This window comes from Taudactylus pleione, unplaced genomic scaffold (genome assembly GCF_031769625.1).
Source record: "Taudactylus pleione unplaced genomic scaffold, aTauple2 ptg000400l, whole genome shotgun sequence".
Classification (NCBI taxonomy): domain Eukaryota; kingdom Metazoa; phylum Chordata; class Amphibia; order Anura; family Myobatrachidae; genus Taudactylus; species Taudactylus pleione.
The window spans coordinates 1,680,966-1,702,768 of record NW_028284802.1 but is presented as its reverse complement, the minus strand read 5'-3'; the positions used below and the strand labels follow the sequence as shown (position 1 = coordinate 1,702,768).

General features: G+C 45.2%; 1 protein-coding gene across 5 annotated transcripts in view; it reads right to left on the bottom strand.

Annotated features, from left to right (window-relative positions):
* The window catches only part of COL11A2 (collagen type XI alpha 2 chain), a 162,414-nt gene extending 144,478 nt beyond the window's left edge, over window positions 1-17,936 (bottom strand). For all 5 annotated transcript variants that reach the window (XM_088446637.1, XM_088446640.1, XM_088446639.1 and 2 more), the window contains exon 1: window positions 17,726-17,936. In XM_088446637.1, coding sequence (XP_088302763.1) covers window positions 17,726-17,834 — 109 coding nt within the window. In that variant the 5' untranslated portion in view covers window positions 17,835-17,936. The remainder of the gene's footprint in view (window positions 1-17,725) is intronic.
* Window positions 17,937-21,803: the final 3,867 nt, after the last annotated feature.

The following is a 21,803-nucleotide window of genomic DNA, read 5'->3' as shown; positions in this document are numbered from 1 at the left end:
GCCTAACAGTGATATAGACCATAGAGGACAGAAGGCAGCAACCAGGCCTAACACTGATATAGACCATAAAGGACAGGAGGCAGCAACCTGGTCTAACAATGATATAGACCATACATGACAGGAGGACACAACCTGACCTAACACTGATATACACCATAAATGACAGGAGGCCGCAACCAGGCCTAACACTGATATACACCATAAAGGACAGGAGGACACAACCTGGCCTAACACTGATATAGACCATAAATGACAGGAGGACACAACCTGGCCTAACACTGATATACACCATAAATGACAGGAGGCCGCAACCTGGCCTAACACTGATATAGACCATAAATGACAGGAGGCCGCAACCTGGCCTAACACTGATATACACCATAAATGACAGGAGGCCGCAACCTGGCCTAACACTGATATAGACCATAAATGACAGGAGGCAGCAACCTGGCCTAACACTGATATAGACCATAAATGACAGGAGGACACAACCTGGTCTAACTCTGATATACACCATAAAGGACAGGAGGCAGCAACCTAGCCTAACACTGATATACACCATTAAGGACAGGAGGCCGCAACCTGGCAATATAAATTGATATTTGATTTTGATGCAAGGGTTATAGGGATCCTTATATTCAATTAGGGTTAGATATATAATATATTTATATTTATTTATATTTATTTATTCTGTTCATTAGTTATGCTGGGCATACACGGCCAGATAAAATGCCTGTCAGACTGACAGATATTTTATCTGGCAGCCTGCCAGCCGCAGATGTCCCTGGCATACACTGTGAGATTTCTCTCACAGTGTATCAGCCCGACATCTGCGCTCCGCCCCCGGGGGAGGAGACATTTCCCTGTTCCTTCCGTAGGAAGGAACACAGGAAATGTATGTCTGTCGGCTGCGCTGGGCATACACTGCCCAATGCGGCCGACAGATTACCGGTAAATATCGCATCAGACGGGCATGCTGGACAATCCGGCATGCCCGACCGAGCAATATTTAACCCTCGGTCGCCTCCCCACACGCTACAATTATCGGGGCGATCCGCGGATATCGGGCGGATCGTCCCGATAATTGTAGCGTGTATGGCCAACATTAGTATTTTTTTTTCAGAACAGCAAATAAGTAAACAAACAAAGTTACACAAAGATATTTGAAAACATTTGTCGCTCTGACAACCATTGTGTGAAAGGAAGAACTAAGGGCCTGATTCAGAGCCGGTCTTTTTTTTTTTAGAACGGCCTCCTGGCCGCTCGCATAGCTGTGGGTGACCACCCACAGCTATAGCGAGCGGGCAGGAAGATGGTCGCAATGATCAAGACCATCGCGACCATCGGGCTTGCGACGAGACCCTTGTGGTAGGGTCTCGTTGCCACAAGCCCCAGAGAGATTTCGGCTCTAACAGAGCTGGAATGTCTCCACTGACATCACTTGTGATGTCAGTGGGGCCGGCCCCAAACGGTAGGCGTTCTCATGGGAACGCCTCCGTTTGGGCAGCCACCCCCCCGGTCCGCCCACCAAAGGGGGCGTGCTGTTACTCAATATCGACAGCACGCTCCCTTTGGTGCGAGACCCAGAGCGACGGATTGCCGTCGTGCGCATGCGGTCTGGGCCACCATCGACCCGGTTGCGAGTGCTGAGCCCTTGCGACCGGGTCTCAATCAGGCCCTAAAAGCGATTAAGGGTAAACATATGGGGAATGTAATGCTACTTGGGACAGAATAAAGGACAGGAGTGAAAGGGATGGGGGTGGGAGATGGGGTGAATAGGAATAAAAATTGGAGTTGATGATAGATAAGAGACATGTATAAAGTTGGATACACACCTAACAGATATATCTGCAGATGATGGTTGTTGATACACACTGAACAACTATCATTTGTCATCTGGCCACGTATCCCGCTGGCCGGGGTCACGTCGCACTCCCCTCCCCTCCCCGTGGCTTCAGCTGTAAGTGTACAGGCGGTCAGCTGACGGCCTGTACACACAGCACGATGGACAGATGTATCGGAAGATATATCTGCCATCGGCTGTGCAGCATAGCCAACGCAATATGTCTGTGAACAACGTTGTTTACAGACATATTGCTGTTACACACTGGCCGACGGGCACACGGTATATTGGCCGATCAATTGATTGGCCAATGTATCTGCCAGTGTGTGCCTACCATTAGGTAAAATAGGAATGCATGATTCTACAATTCCGGCTGGGGTCAAGAGCCATACGAGGGCAGTGGTCAGTTAAGCGTAAGGTTTATTTTGAAATCGTCTCTGCCATAATTTTTACCCTTGTGGTATAATGGTCTAAGGTCTTAGAAACTCTTGTCCATTATACTGTAATTATTGGGGTGGCAATGTTGCCACTTCGGGGGCCCATTCTTATCGATTACCTCACACCCAGCACACAGGAGGGTCGGGCGAACCCCAGGGATTTTCAACGTGGGCCTTGTAGCTCCTTGAATAGGACACAAGGATTTTTTGTAGTTCCTTCCTCTTAGAGGCACCAGCCATGCACTAATGATTTCCATGTTATAGCACACATCACCCAGGCTTTATAGCACTGGAACTGGTTGAGGACATTGGAAAGAGGACAATTGACATTCTGCAGTGGGGGAACTTTATTGATGAACTTTACAGGGGCCTGTGAATGTGTGTTTAATGATCATATAAGTACATGTTTTATTGTGTTTATATATCCTAGTAGGACGCACTTTTTCTATATTTATTTTTATCTAATACAAATGTCGTTTGATAAGACTGAAAACCATTACATTACTTGTACGATGGGGATATCATTGCAGAAGTCCAGGTAGGTGGTTTTGCAATCACTCCCGGTGATATAAACATGCCCACAGCTGTAGTCCCTACCTGTAATAAACTCATATTTACAGTATGTGTTAAATATATCCAATAACAGGCTTCATTGATTTGAAATGAGTGGACTTGCTATCCCCACAAGGAGCCACAATTCCGTTTTTATAAACATACAAATAAAGATTTCTTTGTTTGTGTTTGAAAAGTAGCATAAACTGTTGTAGTTATGGTTTCATCACATCCACCAAGGCCAACTGTATCACGGTTTAATCCAAACCATAACCCTCAGCCAATCATTAGTCCGCACACACGGACCGAGTTCTAAACCTACTATTGTTCCAGATACAGGAATCTCAATTCAAAAGTGTGCAGTCCTACTTACTAAAGTACAATTCCCCATTTCTGGCTCAAAAATACGCACAACTGCAGACACTGGTAACTTAAGGTGCGTACTACACACTAGACGATTCGCTCCATGAGCGATATCCTCTAGTGTGTCCCCGGCAGGGGTGTGCTTAATGTCGTTAACGACACTGAGCACACACACACTGAGCGATATCATGAACAATATCGTTCAGTGCCGGGCTCCCTCCCTCATCCCCGAATATGCAACAACCTGCCAAAATCATCAGGTTGGCCTGCATGCTCGGGGCGATAAACGACAATGACTAATGGCCCGCGGGAGCGCGCATCGTTGGTCGTTCGTCGTTATCGTTCATCGTTTTAGCGTAAACACTGGCCGATATAGTGAACAACTGAACGATAACAATATAGTTATCGTTCAGTCGTTTAAAATATCGGCAAGTGTGTACGCACCTTTAGATCTTACAACTCCAGGGCAGTAGCACTCACCCTCCTCAGCGATATTTTGTTCCTAAATATACCTTTTTGAAAGAGATGAATCATAATCATACTTATCTCTGCGATCTGGCTGGCAGTGACACAGGCCACAAAATCTTATCAACTTACGTTTTGATGTACAGCTACAAGTTAGTCATTTGTCTTGCACAGAGAACATGCAGCAATGTATTGACGCCATCCTGAGTAACTAATACGGAATGCCTTAGCTGTGGCATTGAATGTAGTAATAGAACTGAGGGCCTGATTCAGAGCCGGACGCTATTTGCGGATGGTCGTTCTAAAAAAGGGGCCGGATATTTAAATAGAGCGCTCGCTCTTTGCGGTCTGTTGACGCCTCTATGTCTGAACGAGCGAACGAAACATGCGCTCGCTATTTTGTAAAGACGCCCCCTGGCCGCTCGCATCATACGTCATCTCCGCTATTTATTAGATTAATCAAGTACATCGAAAGGCGTATGAACTGCTCGCAGTGCTTGTGGTAGCATTTTCCTACTGCAATCATGCGAGCAGTTCAGGCTAAAAGACAACCAAGTGACGTGGTCGATGACGCTGCTTTGTTAATTATGCACACCCTTAAAACGCCCGTTTTGACCGTTTGGCACGCCTGCGTTCGGATCTCCACTCCCCGTTTTCAAGCACCTTCCCCTGTTACCACACACAAACGCCTCATTCTGTCACTCAAATTAGCAGGCACTCGCTATTTTGCGAGCACACGATTTCCGACCGCACTGACTGGTTGGCGCATGCGCATTACGACCCATACGCATGCGCAGATGTGTGAACATCGCTCGGAGCGAACGAGCGGCCGCTTACGAGCGGCTCTGAATCAGGCCCAGAGTATGGTCTATCACGATCCTGCCAATTCACGCTGATTGTAACCACCACGCCCAGTCACCCATCACATTATGCTCAATGCTATCCAGAAAATGATTATGTGTTGCTAACTGACACGGGAACCCGGCTCAGGGTGTACATACATATACATATTAAAGTTTTAGTAATTGCGGCAATAACGTGGGGAGATGTGTCAAGACTGGGAGAGAGATAAAGTAGAGACATTGCCCAAAGCGACCAATCAGCTTCTAAACGTCATTTTATAATCTGTGCTACGTAAATACTGATTGGGTGCTACTTCTCCACTTTATCTCCCTCGAAGGTTTGATACATCTCCCCTGAAGTGTTAAGGTGCATACACACGTAACGATTTTTTTGAACGATTTGTCGTTAACGACATCGTTATCGTTCAAAAAATTGTTCAGTGTCTGAGTTATAACGATAAACGATAATCTGCCGTTTGTAGTTTGTAGTTCATCGTCCATTTCAGACTGTCCAACATAACGATTTTCATCAAGGGAAGGAACATTTTTCGTTCATCATTGTAAAAATCGTTCATTACACTTAAAAAAAATCGGTCACTTTTTCAAGGGAAACTCTGACAGAAAATCGTTGGTTACAAAATCGTTACGTGTGTATGCACCTTTAAATAGGTGTAACTCAAGAGACGACTCAAGTTGCACCAAATTACAATGCACAAACGCACTCGTTTTCACCTCTAAATCCCCCCCTCAGTGTGTATTAGGGCATCTGCTCCATCACACTCAATGAATAACTCGTACTATTAGGCACAGGCAGGCCAAGGACACATTCTGAAGACTGTCTTCTAACTTCTGACACATACTTTCTAAAACCAAACTAAATATTTACCTCCCCTCGCTCCCTGCACTGCAGGCCCCCAGCTTCACCCAAACTGAAGCTGTTCCATAAACAGGAGAAGGGAGCACTGTACATCCATTCACACAATGGGCTCTCTGTGAAAACACTTCCCTCAGCTTCAGACAGAGGATGCCCTTAACACTCACAGCAACTTAGGCTAAGAAAATTCAATATATTTCCATTTCAAAGAGGCCATTTAAGGGGATCAAGGGTGGGGACAGCCAGGGACCCCCGAACTCCTATAATTATTTACTGTTAAAACCCGCATTGTTCTATGCCACATTCCTGCCGCTAATTTATTAAAGATCCTTTCCTGAAACATCTGTCTATGGGGCCAGACACCATTGAATGCCAGTGTGTGGAAAATTCTAAGGAAAACAGTAGCCGTGTGTGTCTGCGGAATGAGATACATATGGTTTTAGCATGTGCGGTTATGTGACACGGAATTGGTCTGTGAATTGCTATTTGACGCAGTCTTCTCGACGGTCAGGGAAAACCATTCCACTGACAGCACATCCAGGTCTCTATCTGATTTGGCAGGATTTCAGGTTAGGACAGATACAGTACAGTATGGTTTCCTGGTAAACTGGCCAGAGTAGCCAAAAAGGAATTAGATAGTAAAACACCTACGAGCCCTATCTACCATGTAGCATGCAAGCCACAGTGGAGCCATTTTGAACTATAACATTGCTTGGGTCATGTGATTGGTGGCCTGTGTCACCAGCTTCTGTACACAGGTGCAGTGGTGGAGATTTTATGTAGGTTCCACGTTATCAGTGCAACCTAATTGTGCACTAATTCACAGGTACGTCTTAATTACAGATAAAGATTCACTGTAGGGGTAAAAGTAGTCAGAGAGTTTTTCTGAACGGAAGAGTCTGATTATTTTTTTGTACCATCCAATACATGGTTCAACCAATCCCTACTGAATGTATCTGAATGCCCCCAGTATTAGACGCATAAATATTTCAAATAATATGCAAATAATAAAAAAAAAAATACTTGCAAAGGGGGGGTTATCAAACCTTGGCGAGAGATAAAGTGGAGAGAGATAAACTACCAACCAATCAGCTCCTGTCATTTTTTAAAACACAGCCTGTAACATGACAGCTAGGAACTAATTGGTTGGTATTTTATCTCTCTTCAAGCTTTGATAAATCTCCCCCGAAGCGAACTGTGCCAAATTATCCAGGCTAGGGGGTATATTTACTAAAGTGAGAGTTTTTAAATGTGGAGATGTTATCTTCTAGAAGGTGTTAGTTATAGGTTAAGTAGAATTTGATTGGTTGCTATGGGCAACATCTCCACTTCTAAAAATTCTCACTTTAGTAAAGTTACCCCAAGGCCTGGTTTTATGAGGCCTGTCTAAAAACATACCCCCCGCCCCCACGGAATAGTAGGCAGATCTCCCGCATCCTGCCCACTTCCTAGTGAAGTGGGCAGAATGGGCAGATTCCCAGTGAAATTTGCGGGTCCGTAGGGAGCGGACCCGCAAATCGCGGTGGGTTTCCTGTAAAAGGGGCGGAGCCGAATGTCAGCAATAGACTGGCCCCGCCCCCGAAGCAGAGAGAAGATGGTCCTGCCCGGCTGCTCCCGGAATGGAGTGAACCAAAGTCGGTAAGTATGTCTAAAAATCAAGGACCGAGTGTAGGCAGCCATTTTGTGGGCATGACCACTATTTGTAAGAATGTAGCATTTACGTTTACTTGTGACATCACTAAATCTAGTGACTTCATAGGCCCTTATTAGAAGTTAAATCTTCCCAGTAACATGAACAGGGAGTGTGAGAGGAAAATGCAACACATATGAGCATTAGTAACAAAAGAAGTGACAGGGAGGGGTACACAGGACTATAATGTATAGAGGCTACTACACAAGTGCAAAACTCCAGTCCTTACATTAACCATTGTGTCCCCCCCACATATGTGGTGCTATCCAACATTCCCTAATTTGATTGGCTCTTTGTATCGCTGTCCACTCCAAACAATAAAATGAGAACAACAAGTGAAAAAAAAGGATAATAAAACCGTCCCTGCTCTCGGCCACCTATAAACAGTCGGAGCAGCCAATTAGTGGGTTGAATAATTAATTATACCTAAATATGCAGCCAATTTGCTCAGTTGTAAGACGTATCAAACCTTCTACAGATGACAAATGGAGAATTTGCCCATAGCAACCAATCAACTTATAGCATATCATATTTTATAGAATGTACCTGATAAATGGTAGCTAGAAGCTGGATTGGTTGCTTGGGGAAATTCCCCACCTGTCCTCTTTATAACGTTTGATACATTTTCCCCAAGTCAGAAGTGTTGGCTCATCACACAAAATGGCTGCCTCCATCATGTCATATAGTCGCACTCTCACCCCACGTACGAGGGTAATAAGAGCTATACCTCTGTACATTATAGACAGTATTAACTAGCAGGTTATATGTATATGTGCAGTTCTTAAAAGACTGTTGGGGAGATGCACCAAACCTAAGAGAGGGATAAAGTCGGGTGAGATAAAGTACCAACCAATCAGCTCCTAACTGCCATTTTTCAAAAACAGCCTGTCACCGGTAAGTTGGAAGTTGGTTGGTTGGTACTTTATCCCTCTCCAAAGATTGATAAATCTCCCCCCTGTATTGTGAAATTTGTAATGAAATTAAAGGGGAGATATATAAAACCTTGGAGAGAGATAAAGTACCAACCAATCAGCTCCTGTCATTTTACATGCTTTGTTTAAAAAATGACAGGAGATGATTGGTTGGTACTTTATCTCTCTCCACGGTTTAGGGCATCTCCCCCATAGTCACAAAAATGTATTTATAACAAATACATGATTATAATTTATATAGCGTGTATCACATTTTATAGGGAATATAAATGACTACTAAGATATGTGGGTTAATAGGAGGACAGAGGGATATACACTAAGGTGGGGTGACAGAGTGATGTATATAGAGAACCTGAGCTATATACTGTATATATGGGAGAGCGAGGGATATACACTAAGGTGGGGTGACAGAGTGATGTATATAGAGAACCTGAGCTATATACTGTATATATGGGAGAGCGAGGGATATACACTAAGGTGGGGTGACAGAGTGATGTATATAGAGAACCTGAGCTATATACTGTATATATGGGAGAGCGAGGGATATACACTAAGGTGGGGTGAAAGAGTGATGTATATAGAGAACCTGAGCTATATACTGTATATATGGGAGAGCGAGGGATATACACTAAGGTGGGGTGACAGAGTGATGTATATAGAGAACCTGAGCTATATACTGTATATATGGGAGAGCGAGGGATATACACTAAGGTGGGGTGAAAGAGTGATGTATATAGAGAACCTGAGATATATATACTGTATATATGGGAGAGCGAGGGATACAGGCGTCTTGCATTACAGCTCTATGGGCTATTCCCGTAGGAGAGCCAGCACGGAGTATAATCTCTGCATTATGCTGTGTGTGAAAGGAACCTCTGAGCCCAGATCACACCCACAGCAATTTCCTACGTGACGTTTCACATTGCAGATCTCTCCCGTCATTAATTTAAAGAGCAGAGAAATCTATCCGGTTACAGACAATCTGTCATAAAGAGAAATAAAAACACAGACATCATGTGGTCCTGACCTCACCAGTTATTATTATTGTATAAACACTAATGCTAGGAATGTCTAATGCTTCCCAATGCTATAGCCGTCATCTTCTATTAGTCCCATTGCTCTCTGTACTAAGCCTCGGGGAGCGATAAAGTGGATGGAGATACAGGGCCTGATTCAGAGCCGCTCGTAAGCGGCCGCTCGTTCACTCCGAGCGATGTTCGCACATCTGCGCATGCGTATGGGTTGTTGTAATGCGCATGCGCCAACCAGTCAGTGCGGTCGGAAATCGTGTGCTCGCAAAATAGCGAATGCCTGCTAATATGAGTGACAGGATGAGGCGTTTGTGGGTGGTAACAGGGGAAGGTGCTTGAAAACGGGGAGTGGAGATCCGAACGCAGGCGTGCCAAACGGTCAAAACGGGCGTTTTAAGGGTGTGCATAATTAACAAAGCAGCGTCATCGACCACGTCACTTGGTTGTCTTTTAGCCTGAACTGCTCGCATGATTGCGGTAGGAAAATGCTACCACAAGCACTGCGAGCAGTTCATATGCCTTTCGATGTACTCGATTAATCAAATAAATAGCGGAGATGACGTATGATGCGAGCGGCCAAGGGGCCTCTTTACAAAATAGCGAGTGCATGTTTCGTTCGCTTGCTCAGACACAGAGGCGTCAACAGACCGCAAAGACCGAGCGCTCAATTTAAATAGCCGGTCCCTTTTTCTGAACGAGCGTCCGCAAATAGCGTCCGGCTCTGAATCAGGCCCACAGTACCAAGCAATCAGCTCATAACTCACTTTACAGGCTGTGTTTGAAACATGGCAGCTAGGAGCTGATTGGTTGGTACTTTATCTGCCTCTAAGGCTTAGTACATAAACCCGAAAAAACTGCTACTAGCCTATAAATCATATGTGGCTCTTCCAATTGGCGTGTATAACATTACACTGGGGGCCTGGTTCAGAGTCAGACCAGAAACGTAAACAGCGGGTTTTCCATCTTTTCTCATTGCGTTTCATTTTCTAGCTGTACAGTGGGATTGTGACTGTGTCCGACTAGGAGGAGAGTCCGGAATGGGCTTGTAGATGTGGCGGGGCGTGCATGCGTAGCCAAGGTAGAGTACGCGTTTAGGCTTGCGATTTGCGTCCAAAATGGTCGTAGAAAAGTCGCAAACATAGCGGTCTTTAGGGTGATTTGCGGTGCCACAACCCTGGTGTATGTTGGTCACTGATGATGATGATGATGACTGTGGGCCTGATTCCGGTTAGTATGTAATCCTGACGGTTTACGTGCTAACCTGATGGTTTGAGAACTGCGCATGTTCAGGACCTGTTCTGCGCACGTGCAGGATTAGTCCTGTGATCACACTAGCAGTGCCCCACAGCTACAGCCAGGTTGACAGGCTGCGGCCATTTGGGGGCAGGGTGTGTGTGGCGCTGGCCTGCGTTTCTGGAGCGCCCGGAGTGCCAAGGCCAGTCTCTGCTTCGGAAGACACAGATTACCTGGACTCAGCAACGCAGGTAAGACGGCCAGTCTGTGTTGCCTTTGGCTTTCTCAGATGGCCTGAAGCTGCAACCATCGCAAACGATGGTCGCGATGGTGATCCAAAGCTGCATCTTCGGTTGCAGCACTCTGATCTGCGTTGATGTCAGGACTCTGGGCCTGATTCAGAGCCGGACGCTCTGACAGAGCGCTCGCTCTGAATCAGGGCCCTCCTACCTAAAAATGGAGCGGGCCTCTTGGACGCTCGCATAGCTGTGGGTTACCACCCACAGCTTATGCGAGCGTCCATGACGATGGTCGCGATAATCAAGACCATCGTGACCATCGGGCTTGCGACGAGACCCTGCGGTAGGGTCTCGCTGCCGCAAGCCCTGGAGTGATTTTGGCTCTATCAGAACCAAAATCACTAGTGATGTCAGTGGGGCCGGACCCAGACGGTAGGCGTTCCCATGGGAACGCCTCCGACTGGCAGCCACGCCCCCGGCATGCCCACCAAAGGGGGCGTGCTGTCAGTCACCATCGACAGCACGGCCCCTTTGGTGCGAGACCCATAACGACAGCTTGGCTGTCGCTATGCGGGTCTCGCGCATGCCCTCCGTCGTGCGCATGCGCATTAGGGCACCATCGACCCGCTTGCGAGCGTCCTACGCTCGCGAGCAGGTCTGAATTAGGCCCTTTGTCTTTTTCCTTCAGACGCCTCCTGCAGCATTAGAATATTTACACGCTGCAGCCAAAGACTCAGATGCTGTGTCTTCTGCCTCCACAGTTGAATCAGGCCCACAGCGATGTATCTGGCATGAACATCGATCTTTTTCGAAAGATTGGAGTTCGATGACCACCCTGAGTCCAGGAATATTCTGCCTGCATATGATGCACGTTTGTGAAGGGAAGGCAGCCGCAGAAATATACTAAGCCTTGGAGAGAGATAAAGTGGAAAGAGATAAAGTACCAACCAATCAGCTCCTAACTGTCATATTTCAAACACAGCCTGTCATATGACAGGAGCTGATTGGTTGGTACTTTATCTGTCACCACTTTATCTCTCTCCACGGCTTAGCAAATCACCCACCAGGTCTGAATTGATTGCAAAAAGTAGACTTCTGGAGCAAATCATCATTTCTCCGGCGCGGCGACAGCTGATGCGAAAATCAGCTCTCCAGCGAGGGGCTTCTCTGCTCCTATTGGGAGCAGTGAATCTTTTTACTGTTCCTTTCGGTCACGCATGCGGACAAGAGCCCGACGTCCAGCGGAAGGAGCCGGACAGGGGTAGAGGGATCCAAAAGGATCCCTCTTCACAACCCGGGACTCCTTCCCATAGGGAAGGAGCGGGTATCAGGAGCATTCGCCATCTGAAGATGGCTCCCACACCCAAGCTCCGCAAATATTATATTTGCGGAGCTTGATTAATTCTGTCCCCATACTAGTGTATGGGAACAGCGGGCCATTCCGCAAACAGAAGGTAAGTAGGAGATATTGGTGATACTAGTGTATGGGACAGCAGGCCATTCCGCAAACAGAAGGTAAGTAGGAGATATCGGTGATACTAGTGTATGGGGACAGCGGGCCATACGTGATGCTCTGCCCCGCTTCTTCCCTGGTGGCAGCGTGTTCTTCTCTTGGGGGTGTGATGCCTGGCTGTGACATCATAGCCCCGTGTTGCACTCCCAACCCTATTACCGACATGGAGGAGAAGCAACCGGCAGCCTTACATGTAAGAAGCAGCCTCTCCATTACTGGGAGCAGTGAGGGGACGACATGGTCAGAATAAAGACACTGAATAAATTACATTTTGTCACTCATCCAGTGTTTTGAATGGGCGCCCCCAAAACCCTGGGGTCATAAGGCAACCACCTAGGTCCACCTAGTGGTAGCATCGTCTAAAATTTTGCTATTACTTCATATAACTGCCTATAATGTTTGTTAGTCTACAGAGCCCTTCAGTATAACTTTATCATCCAATATACTGTAGAACAACTGCTCTAATTATTCAGTACTGACTCTGCTTATAACTACTGCCTATGAATCCATATAGCTCCTCCAATAATTGCTCCTCTTAGTACTCTGTATGACCTTTCCCTAAAGCTCTTCCTGTAGATCCACATAACCACTTATAACTCCTCCTGGCATTCCCTATAACCCCTACCTATTACCCCTCCAAGCAATGCACCATATTACTCAATAAGCCTCTATAACTCCTCACCTTTTCTCATATAACCCCATCCTACAATGACTACTATAATTGCTTTTATTCCCTACCTATAATTCCATTATCTGTGTCTGATACAGCTCTTACTCTCTATTACACCACCTATGGCACCATATAACCATACCTCCCAACAGTTGCCGTTCACCGGCCCCAGTATGAAAACGGCCTATTGGGAATGGGCGTGGCTTCACAGAAATATGCATGTGTTTGGGTGGAGTTGGGCAAAGGTTTGGCAGAGTGTGGGCAGGACTTATTTTTGGTCACAATTGTGCCTTCTGAGGAGGTATGTACAGCTACACCTCTCAACATTAAGACAAATCAGGTCAAAATCCCAATCGACCCAAAGCATGTCCTCAAATCACCCAAATGGGACTGTCCAGCCAAAAGTAGGAGTGTTGGAGGATATGATAAACATGATAAACAGCCACTATCACCACCACCACCACCACCACACCACCAAAACCTATCCTAATCATCCATATAATATATCTCACCTACTATTAGCCCATATAACTTTCCCCATTGCCTATTACCGGTAGAGTCATCTTAAGCTTACCTTACTCAAGCCGGCAGTCTGCGAGGCCAGGAGACCTGCATCCACCGACGCAGAGGACAACATGCCCCCGTTTCTGGGAACGTTGGCCAGGCACGCCCCCCGCTCCGCCCCCACCAAACGCCGCAGAATGTCTATCATGCTGTGGCTTGGAGGATCTGTGAGCGATTCGCAGGACCCGTTCTGTACATGCGCAGTTTTTCCAATAATCGGAGAACTGCGTTCATAGACTCACTAGCGTCCGGAACCTGAATCAGGCCCTATATATAACATCTCCTGTTACTCCTTTATAACCTGTCTGTACAACTCTGATTATTTACCTATTCCTCTAACTCCATCTATAAATTCATATAACCTTCTGGTGTGTGTATCACTTTTCAGGACTTAGTACATCTCCACCTGTCATATATCTAACAGGTACATATAGATCTCCCCTACAGTACATGCTGTGTAATATCAGCAGTCTATGGTGGTGGGTTACTCTGGTGATTGACACATTGCTCTCTCTCTTTCTGCCTCTCTCTCTCTCTCTCTCTCTCTCTCTCTCTCGCTACTGCAATGAGAGCATCCAGATTCCTCTCTGACTCCTAACAGGCTCAGCTTTCATCCTTTGCTCTCAGCACCCCCGCTGTCTCTCACTGACATATGTGACACCTCTTCCAAACTATTCAGCGGGGCCTCCTCCTCCCCTGGCACTTACTGAGCAGGTAGAGGAATGAGGACAGAAGAGAGCATTGACTGGAACACTCTGAAGTCACACAAGGGACAGAGACCCCTATGTACTAAGCTCCGAAGAGAGATAAAGTGGACGGGGATAAAGTACCAACCAATCAGCTTCTAACAGTCACTTTACAGGCTGTGTTTGAAAAAATGACAGGAGCTGATTGGCCGGTACTTTATCTCCGTCCACTTGATCTCTCATAAAACCCCAGAGACCAGAAAAAAAAGACATAGTAAATCTGTAAACCACACCCTCAGAAAGTCGCCACGCAGAGACACCACATCGCTTTTGGTTTATCGCAAGACACTTCCATTAGGCGAAAACTTTTGAAACTCCAAAATAGTTTATTTTATCAGAAACATTTTTAGGAGATTAAAAAAAAAAAAAAAAAAAAAAAATAAGTGATTTGTTTCCTTAAAACAGACCCCATCATCACCCACTTAACGTAGACCGCCATATGGTATGGTCCAAACACCTTGTAACTGCTCCTTCAAGAAGATCATAAATACAGACACTTAGCTATTCAGAGCAGTGTCTAATGATCTCTTAGGCAACCTAGGCTGTGTCCTGGGGCCCAGTGAGAACTGGGGGGGGGGGGGCGCTGGATTACTGAAAACTGTTTTTTATTTCTCTGTTATGTTTTTGTTTTTTTACAAAGTGAAGGAATAAATTAGACCCAAATCAGTACCTGGCCTAAGGCCCCATGGGCTCTGGTTCTTAGAGAAACCTCTACCACCTCTCCTAATTACCAAAGTCACCTGTTCTTAAGCAGTTCTATGTGGCTAATGATCCCTGTCCTAGACTGACCTGTGTTCATGTATGTTCTGGAACCAGACTACAATGTTGCCTCATCTTGGATATGGCCCAAGACTAATGACTCGAAAAGTTTTACAGCATCACTTAACAAGATCATTTCTTGGTACCACTCTTGTCTCCGCTACATCCAGGGCCCAGTTACTGTATTTAAGTATCATAATCGTCTATGTATTCATGTAGCCTTCCCTTCCTAACTGTAGTCAGTGGCTTGCAGAATTCCCTTATAGAAGATCTGTCCTGATGCATAACCTCTCCTGAACCTCCCACACTGACACTGTCCTGTACTCAGGGAAACAGTGATATTTTATGAAGTGTTTGGGTTTTCAGTCAACTTCTGCCCGTTACTGTACAATTCCTGCAGATTCCAGGGCAAGACGAGAAGTCTCGATCACAGCGTTCCCTGGCCAACACCTCTTTTATGGATTCCTGCAACTCAAATCACAAGTCTTCCTTCATGGAAATTTCTCAGCTCTCTATAAAAGTGTTCTTGTTCCACCAGCCAGTGCTGAGCTCATTAAAAACAAACCGACAAAAAGAAAGAAAAAAAAAAAATAATAGTATTCTGGCTGGTCAAACAATCAAATATCCTCATTGTTCTTCTCGGAGCAGAGACGTCAGGAAAAAAAAGAGTTCAGAAAAGCACTCTCTGTTTTTTTCACCCACAATTTCGCAAAATCCAGTAATTCTGCCCCTTGGAATTCAGTGATTTTTTTTATATTTATATATATATATGAATTTTAGAGACATATTTTGCATCTTGGAGCATATCAGGCAAAGATATAACTTAGCAACTGAAAACCAATATAATAATATTACAAAAGTAATTTAACTGTTTAAAAAAAATGCAATAAAACTAATAAAATAAAACAATCTCTATTTTAACCCTTTCCAGTTAGCCTTAACTCTAAGATTCCAGAATGTAACAAGGTCCTTTTGTGGGAGGGACTTTGAGACTGTTAAACCCTATTTTGGGATGAAAGATTTTGGGATTGTTAACCCCTTACAGTAAGAAAATGCAATTAACCCCTTCCACCCTGGAGTAACAGCCTGCTCAAGGTCTTTATTAAGGTGGGTCTACCTATGGCTCGCGCATGCCCATCTATTGCAGCATTTTAACCCCCCCCTTTATTGTAAAGATATGCCCCCCCCCCCATCCGCAATACTAAGGGCTATATGCCGCAGAAGCCAGCATGGTAATACGTCTAACAGACCTGCCTCTTGCATGCACCAGTTAATCTGAGATATGAGCCTCGCTGAGGGTGGTATGGGGGCCAGAGCTCACATCCCTAATTGTAACCTCCACCTGGGCTCCCTGTGTGCCTGCTTCTCCTGCACACCGCACACAGCACTATACAAACACTGCCATTCACTGTGCAGGCATCTATACATACACTGACTCTGCACATACACTGCTATGAATAGAGCAGGGGCAGGAGAGTGAGGTCTGCTTGTGTTATTCTCTATCTATACCCAGTGACACATTTCATAGTGTGTATAATACAATGTAGTGACACAATATGTGCACACCATGTATAGATTAGTGCCTGCGCTGTATTGTGTGTGTGGAATGTCATTTGTCACTTTAGTTCACAGTGACATGTGCGGATGACAATGACAGATCGCTTTACATTATGGGTCCCTGTATCACCTACTCAAAAATGATCTGACAATATGCATACAACAGACCCTAATACTAAGCACACTTGGGCAAATGACACAGAAATCTGAGTAATAAAATACATGTCAGTACATCCTACAGGCATCATCCCATTAACAAAACTTATTTTTACTTTTTTTTTTTACAGAATCCACAAAAACCTTCCAGACAAGGAACCAGTTAGAAATGTCAAAACCCACAATATGAAGATACAGTAGCAGGGAGTTTAAATATAAACGCAGTTAAGTATACATCATGCGGGAACAGGCAGGGTAACGGATTGCATCCAAAACAAAACCAACAGGAATGTGCTTATAGAGCCACAGCAGGTGGTTCTTGCTTGTCCTATAATCCTACTGACATCCCTAAATATCCTAAGTGTTAGTGTGGTGACCTGCGGCAGAACGAGGGTACTGGAGTTCCCCGTGGCGTCTCGGGGAGCCCTGTCTCCTTTGGGTGCTGTACCTGATGACATCTACCAGTGACATCTGCACCTATTTGTACATCACCCTTTAAGGTTTTCACACCAATGTGACATTCACTACTATATAACCCAGCAACTGGTACAAGTAGCTGCTCCCCAGCATTCACTTTTTTTCTCTTTCCCAAAAGCACAGACAGAAAATGACAGCACCCATGACAGATCTGACCCCCCTCAACAGGTATAGAGACATCCTGGGCACTTCAATAGACTTTGCACGTTTAACAACCACTAGCATCCTATAAGAGTCAGTTATCACATTGCACCTGCCATTTTTACATTTTCTGCCTGCAGAACTTTTCCTCGATCCTATTACCAGGTTTCGGTTGCTGAGCTGTCATTTAATTCTTCTAAAGTGACATCTCAGTTCCCTGTCTGCCTGGGACTGTCCTGTGAGATTCCAGACAGTACTCGGTCACTGTGGATTATTTGGACAACACATTTTGGTCTTCCAAAATAATCCAAAGTCACTTTCGGTCCCAGGTTCAATGAATTTCCATCTCTGTGAGGTTCTGGTGGGACTACCAGCTGTGGGCACTCTGCGCATAGGTTCAATGGGCACAGCGAGGAGTAAATGACCAGTTCAGAGTGCCCATAGTTTACCAGTGACTTGAAAGCCACCAATAGGGTAACTGTTCCGTATACACAATTCTGCCTGTAATTGGGCACTCCAACTTTTTTTTTTAGCATCCTGCCTGCACTTGCATTTCAATAAGCGTTTCTGCACCCTACCACCCATTAGTTTCCCCACGGCATTGCCTGCCCCCCAAATGGCATGAGGCATGCCAGTCTTACCTGCTGCCTGGGTCCTCACCAGCTGCCAGAAGAGAAGCAGCGCCAGGCTGCAGACAGGGGGCACCCCGGGGACCCTGCATCTCCTGGGCTGCCGCTGAGGCTGGGGCATGGTGCCCAGGTACAGGGAAGGGAGGGGAGAGGAAGGAGGGCCGCAGGATCAGCAGGAGCGAGGTGCAAGGGAGCAGGACAGGACAGGACAGGAGAGTAGAGGACAGGCTGCAGCTACTGCTGAAAACTCTCTACTTACACCATGTGCAGACAGCCTGGGGAGGAGAGGGGAGGGCTGCCCAGCACTGGGAGGGGAGGAGGAGAGAGAAAGGGGGGTGACTGAGGTGAGACCCTGTGTGAGCTCCCTTTCATTAAGCACACCCACTGTCACCTACTTTCCGACTTCCATCCCTCCGCTCTCACAGGCCAACGTTCTGATTGTCACTAATTGATAATATCCATTTCCCTCTCCCAGGTTTCCACCAAATCTGCATTTACCTTTGCACTCTCCATCACACCCTCTCTCTCAGATGTCACTTTCTCTGTCTTACCCCTCTCTGCGCTCTCTCCTCCCATCTGTCTGTCTCTTTCCCCCCCCCCCCACCTTTCCTCTCCTTCTCTAACCATCTCCCACATTCTCCCCCCTGGGTTCCCTCCATCCATCGCTGGGATGCACACCTCACCCTGGCCCGCTCCTTCCTTGCAGATCTGGCAGCACAGCAGTGTGTGAAATTCCTCACTATTCCTCCTGTGGACACAACAAGGATCTACGTTCCCCCCCAAGAAAAAAAAATCAGTTAATTGTATTTATCATGCCAGTAAGAAACTAATATTTGCAATTAATGAGGATTTTGTTTTAGCTTGTTTGCCAGGCACACATATTGACATGTATATATGAGCTGTTGGAAATGTGAATCTGTTTCCAGACCAGGGGTAATTATCTCAGGGAGTGAGCGTCCTGCCCAGGCTCAGTCCGTCCAGGGGTGCAAACAATGACTGCAGGTCAGGTGCAACTTCTTATGCATCACGTATGAACAAGCTCATATGAAAAAGTGCACCACCTGTTTTAAATGCCCCAACGCAACCATTGCAAACTTTTTTTTTTGCAGGAAAATCATCACCCCAAAGTGTGGCCCATACGTGGTGTTGTCATACCCCCAGTGCTGGTGTGGGCCCCCCTCCTCCCTGCGGTACAGTAGACTGTGGTATTGTGCCAGAATCTACTGAGCATGCGCAGGTCTCTGGTAACGTGATACCCCCGCCATGAACCCGAAGACTTCTCTGCTGAGCGTACTCAAGTATTTGGGAAAACACGATCTGCATCATTTTCCCGGTGATTTGTGCTGCTGCAGTGCTGACGCGGGACTCCACAGAGGTAAGTATTAAACATGGGTGCAGTGTGTCCGATGTCAGCATTATAGATACGTAATAATACTCATTATAGATACGTAATAATGAATGGGGCAGCGCCAACTGGTGTCCAATCTCTGCGACCTAAGGAGAACTAGTGGGTTTCCCAATCTAACCCAAAGGGATTAGAATTGAAAACAGGAGAGTGTCTCGGGCGCTGAGAAGGGCACTTTATAGTTCATTATGACGGCACTTAAGATATAAGTGGTCATACACTCTCTTACCCAAACTAAAAATATATGGTCTGCAATTGACAAATAAGGGATGTCCCAACAAAAACTAGATGATCAATAATCAAATGATGTATTAGTTAGAATATTGGCAACATAATACGGAATCGATATGTAATGCCACCGGATGTGTTCCCGACGTACGTAATACCCGACGCCGGAAGCCCGAACAGTGGAGATCCCGACTGGGGCTAGTAAGTATCCTATGACATAACGTGACATATAAATAGATAAATAGAATAATCAAGTGGATCTATTAAAGAAGGTGTAAGAGCATGTGAGTCCAATAATGACAATAATGATCACCATGCATATGACAGGCAACTCGGCACAAATGGAATATGTCAAATCTTAAACAGTAGTTTGCAATATGGTAGTTAATAGGGCCAAAATTCTGTTGAACAGTGCAATAGGCTTCTTTAACTTAACTGCTGCAGCACATCTTTGGGCTATAACTAGGGAAAATATAGTTTCTCAGTTGCTCCAATACATTTCATTCTAAACACACAATAATCTTTACAAAACACACATATTATGAAATAGCAAATCAGATTATTGCTCAGCAGACTAGCAAAACCCCACACTGAGCAGTCATTTACTGTTGTTGGAGTATTCTCTTGCTAGGTGGTAACTATCCTATAACACGCATGTACTTGTAATCCACAATAGACAAAAGTAATAGGATTAGCGACTAATGCTGATTGTTCTTTATTCCAGAGAACAATAGCTTTGTCTTTCCAATTGTAAAGTTCAAAAAACATAGTTTCACTTTCAGTAGCACAGTTATCTTCAGCACTTAATAGTATCAATAACTCAGTCCCAACGTGCCCATTAATCAGCTTATCATTTTCTCACAAATGGCTTCCTCTCTTTACTAATAGACTCAATGGTTCAATAGTAACTCAAACACGACATACTCTATATAACTGTCAGCATATTTAGATATTGAGCTCAGTCTCTTGTAAGCATGGGTGCAGAGAGGAGGGTAGCGGGTACAACTTAGCTGTCTAGTTGTAGAGACCCCACTGTCGAAGCCGGATAATTGGCTGAGACAGGATCAGTTTAAAATTAAATCTGCGCGACGCCATTTTGCGAATGGCAATGAGACGCCATTTTGCGACTGGCCACCCAGCGCCATTTTAGTGAATCTCGCCCATTATAAGTACATACGGCAATGCTATTATTTAGCGTCGTGCGATTCCCAAGCAATAGAAAGAAGTTAAAAGTCCTCACCATGTAAATACATACAGTCACTAAAACATATAAAATGATTAACCTTGCAAAACACGTACCATGGTGTACTCCACAAACACGTAGTCGCACAACGCTAACTAGTGTCTTTTCTCAATTTCCCAATACTTACACACTGCACACTTACATGAAAAAGGTTCCCTAACATTAAAGTGTAATATTCAAGGTTTATTCAGTATTATTAATGTTGTGAAATAAATGTAATTTGATATCTAAGGTTTAGTACATGGTAAGCAGACCGTGTCTGGTATTGTACTGATCCACTGTGTCTTTGCAGATTTCCGATACCATCGGTGAGAAGATCACAACATGTGTCTGCAAACTATGGACTACAGAGAGTTAAATATTAAAATGTACTTTGTAATGTAGCCAGTTTAGATTTATTATGTAGCGGGAAACAGGACACAAAGAGCTGTTGGAGGCTGGTTTGTGTCCATACGAATTGAACTATGAACTATACTGTAACAGAAGAACCAGGAAGAAGAACCAATGGAATCATGCCAAACTGTTCTATTGTATTGTCTATCCCTGTAAGAGTATATATGTGGGCTTTCTAAACTTGGATGCCAGTCTGACTGCTTTGCTGCTGATGGAGGTTTCTATTCTGATGCCGGTATCTGGGTCCAGAGCGCGTACGTATGTAACAACTGTACCTTGGGTCTGTATGATTTATTTGCGCTAATTGTATTTAGATCACAGCATGTAACCATCTTTTTTTATATTGAATAATAACTTTTTGTGCTTTGGAACCACAACTCAAAGTCTGAAAGCATTTATTTATTGTGCGACTCAATACGCTAAATAGCGACAATTTTAGAAAGTATAGGTAGGTAGGAATCCATACCACGGGGGCCCAAGTCAGCTGGTGAAGGGTACATTGTCCCCCTTTGCAGTGCTGCTGAGGCAGGGGTGCATCTAGGGGTGGGGGAATGAGTGCAATCGCCTCTTGCCTTTAACACCTCCCCTCCACAGAGGGTCCTTCCTCTCTCTCCCTGCCCAATGTCTTGCTGCTGCACTGCTATAAGGACCAGCAGTAGTGGGCAGAGAATGCTCACAGACAGAAAGATAAATAGAACCATATATTTGAGATTTATAGAGTGGTTGTGAAAAAGATATAAATAAATAGAAATAGATAGAGAGAGAGAGAGAGAGAGAGAGAGAGAGAGAGAGAACAAGCGAAAGAGAGAAAAAGCAGGTGA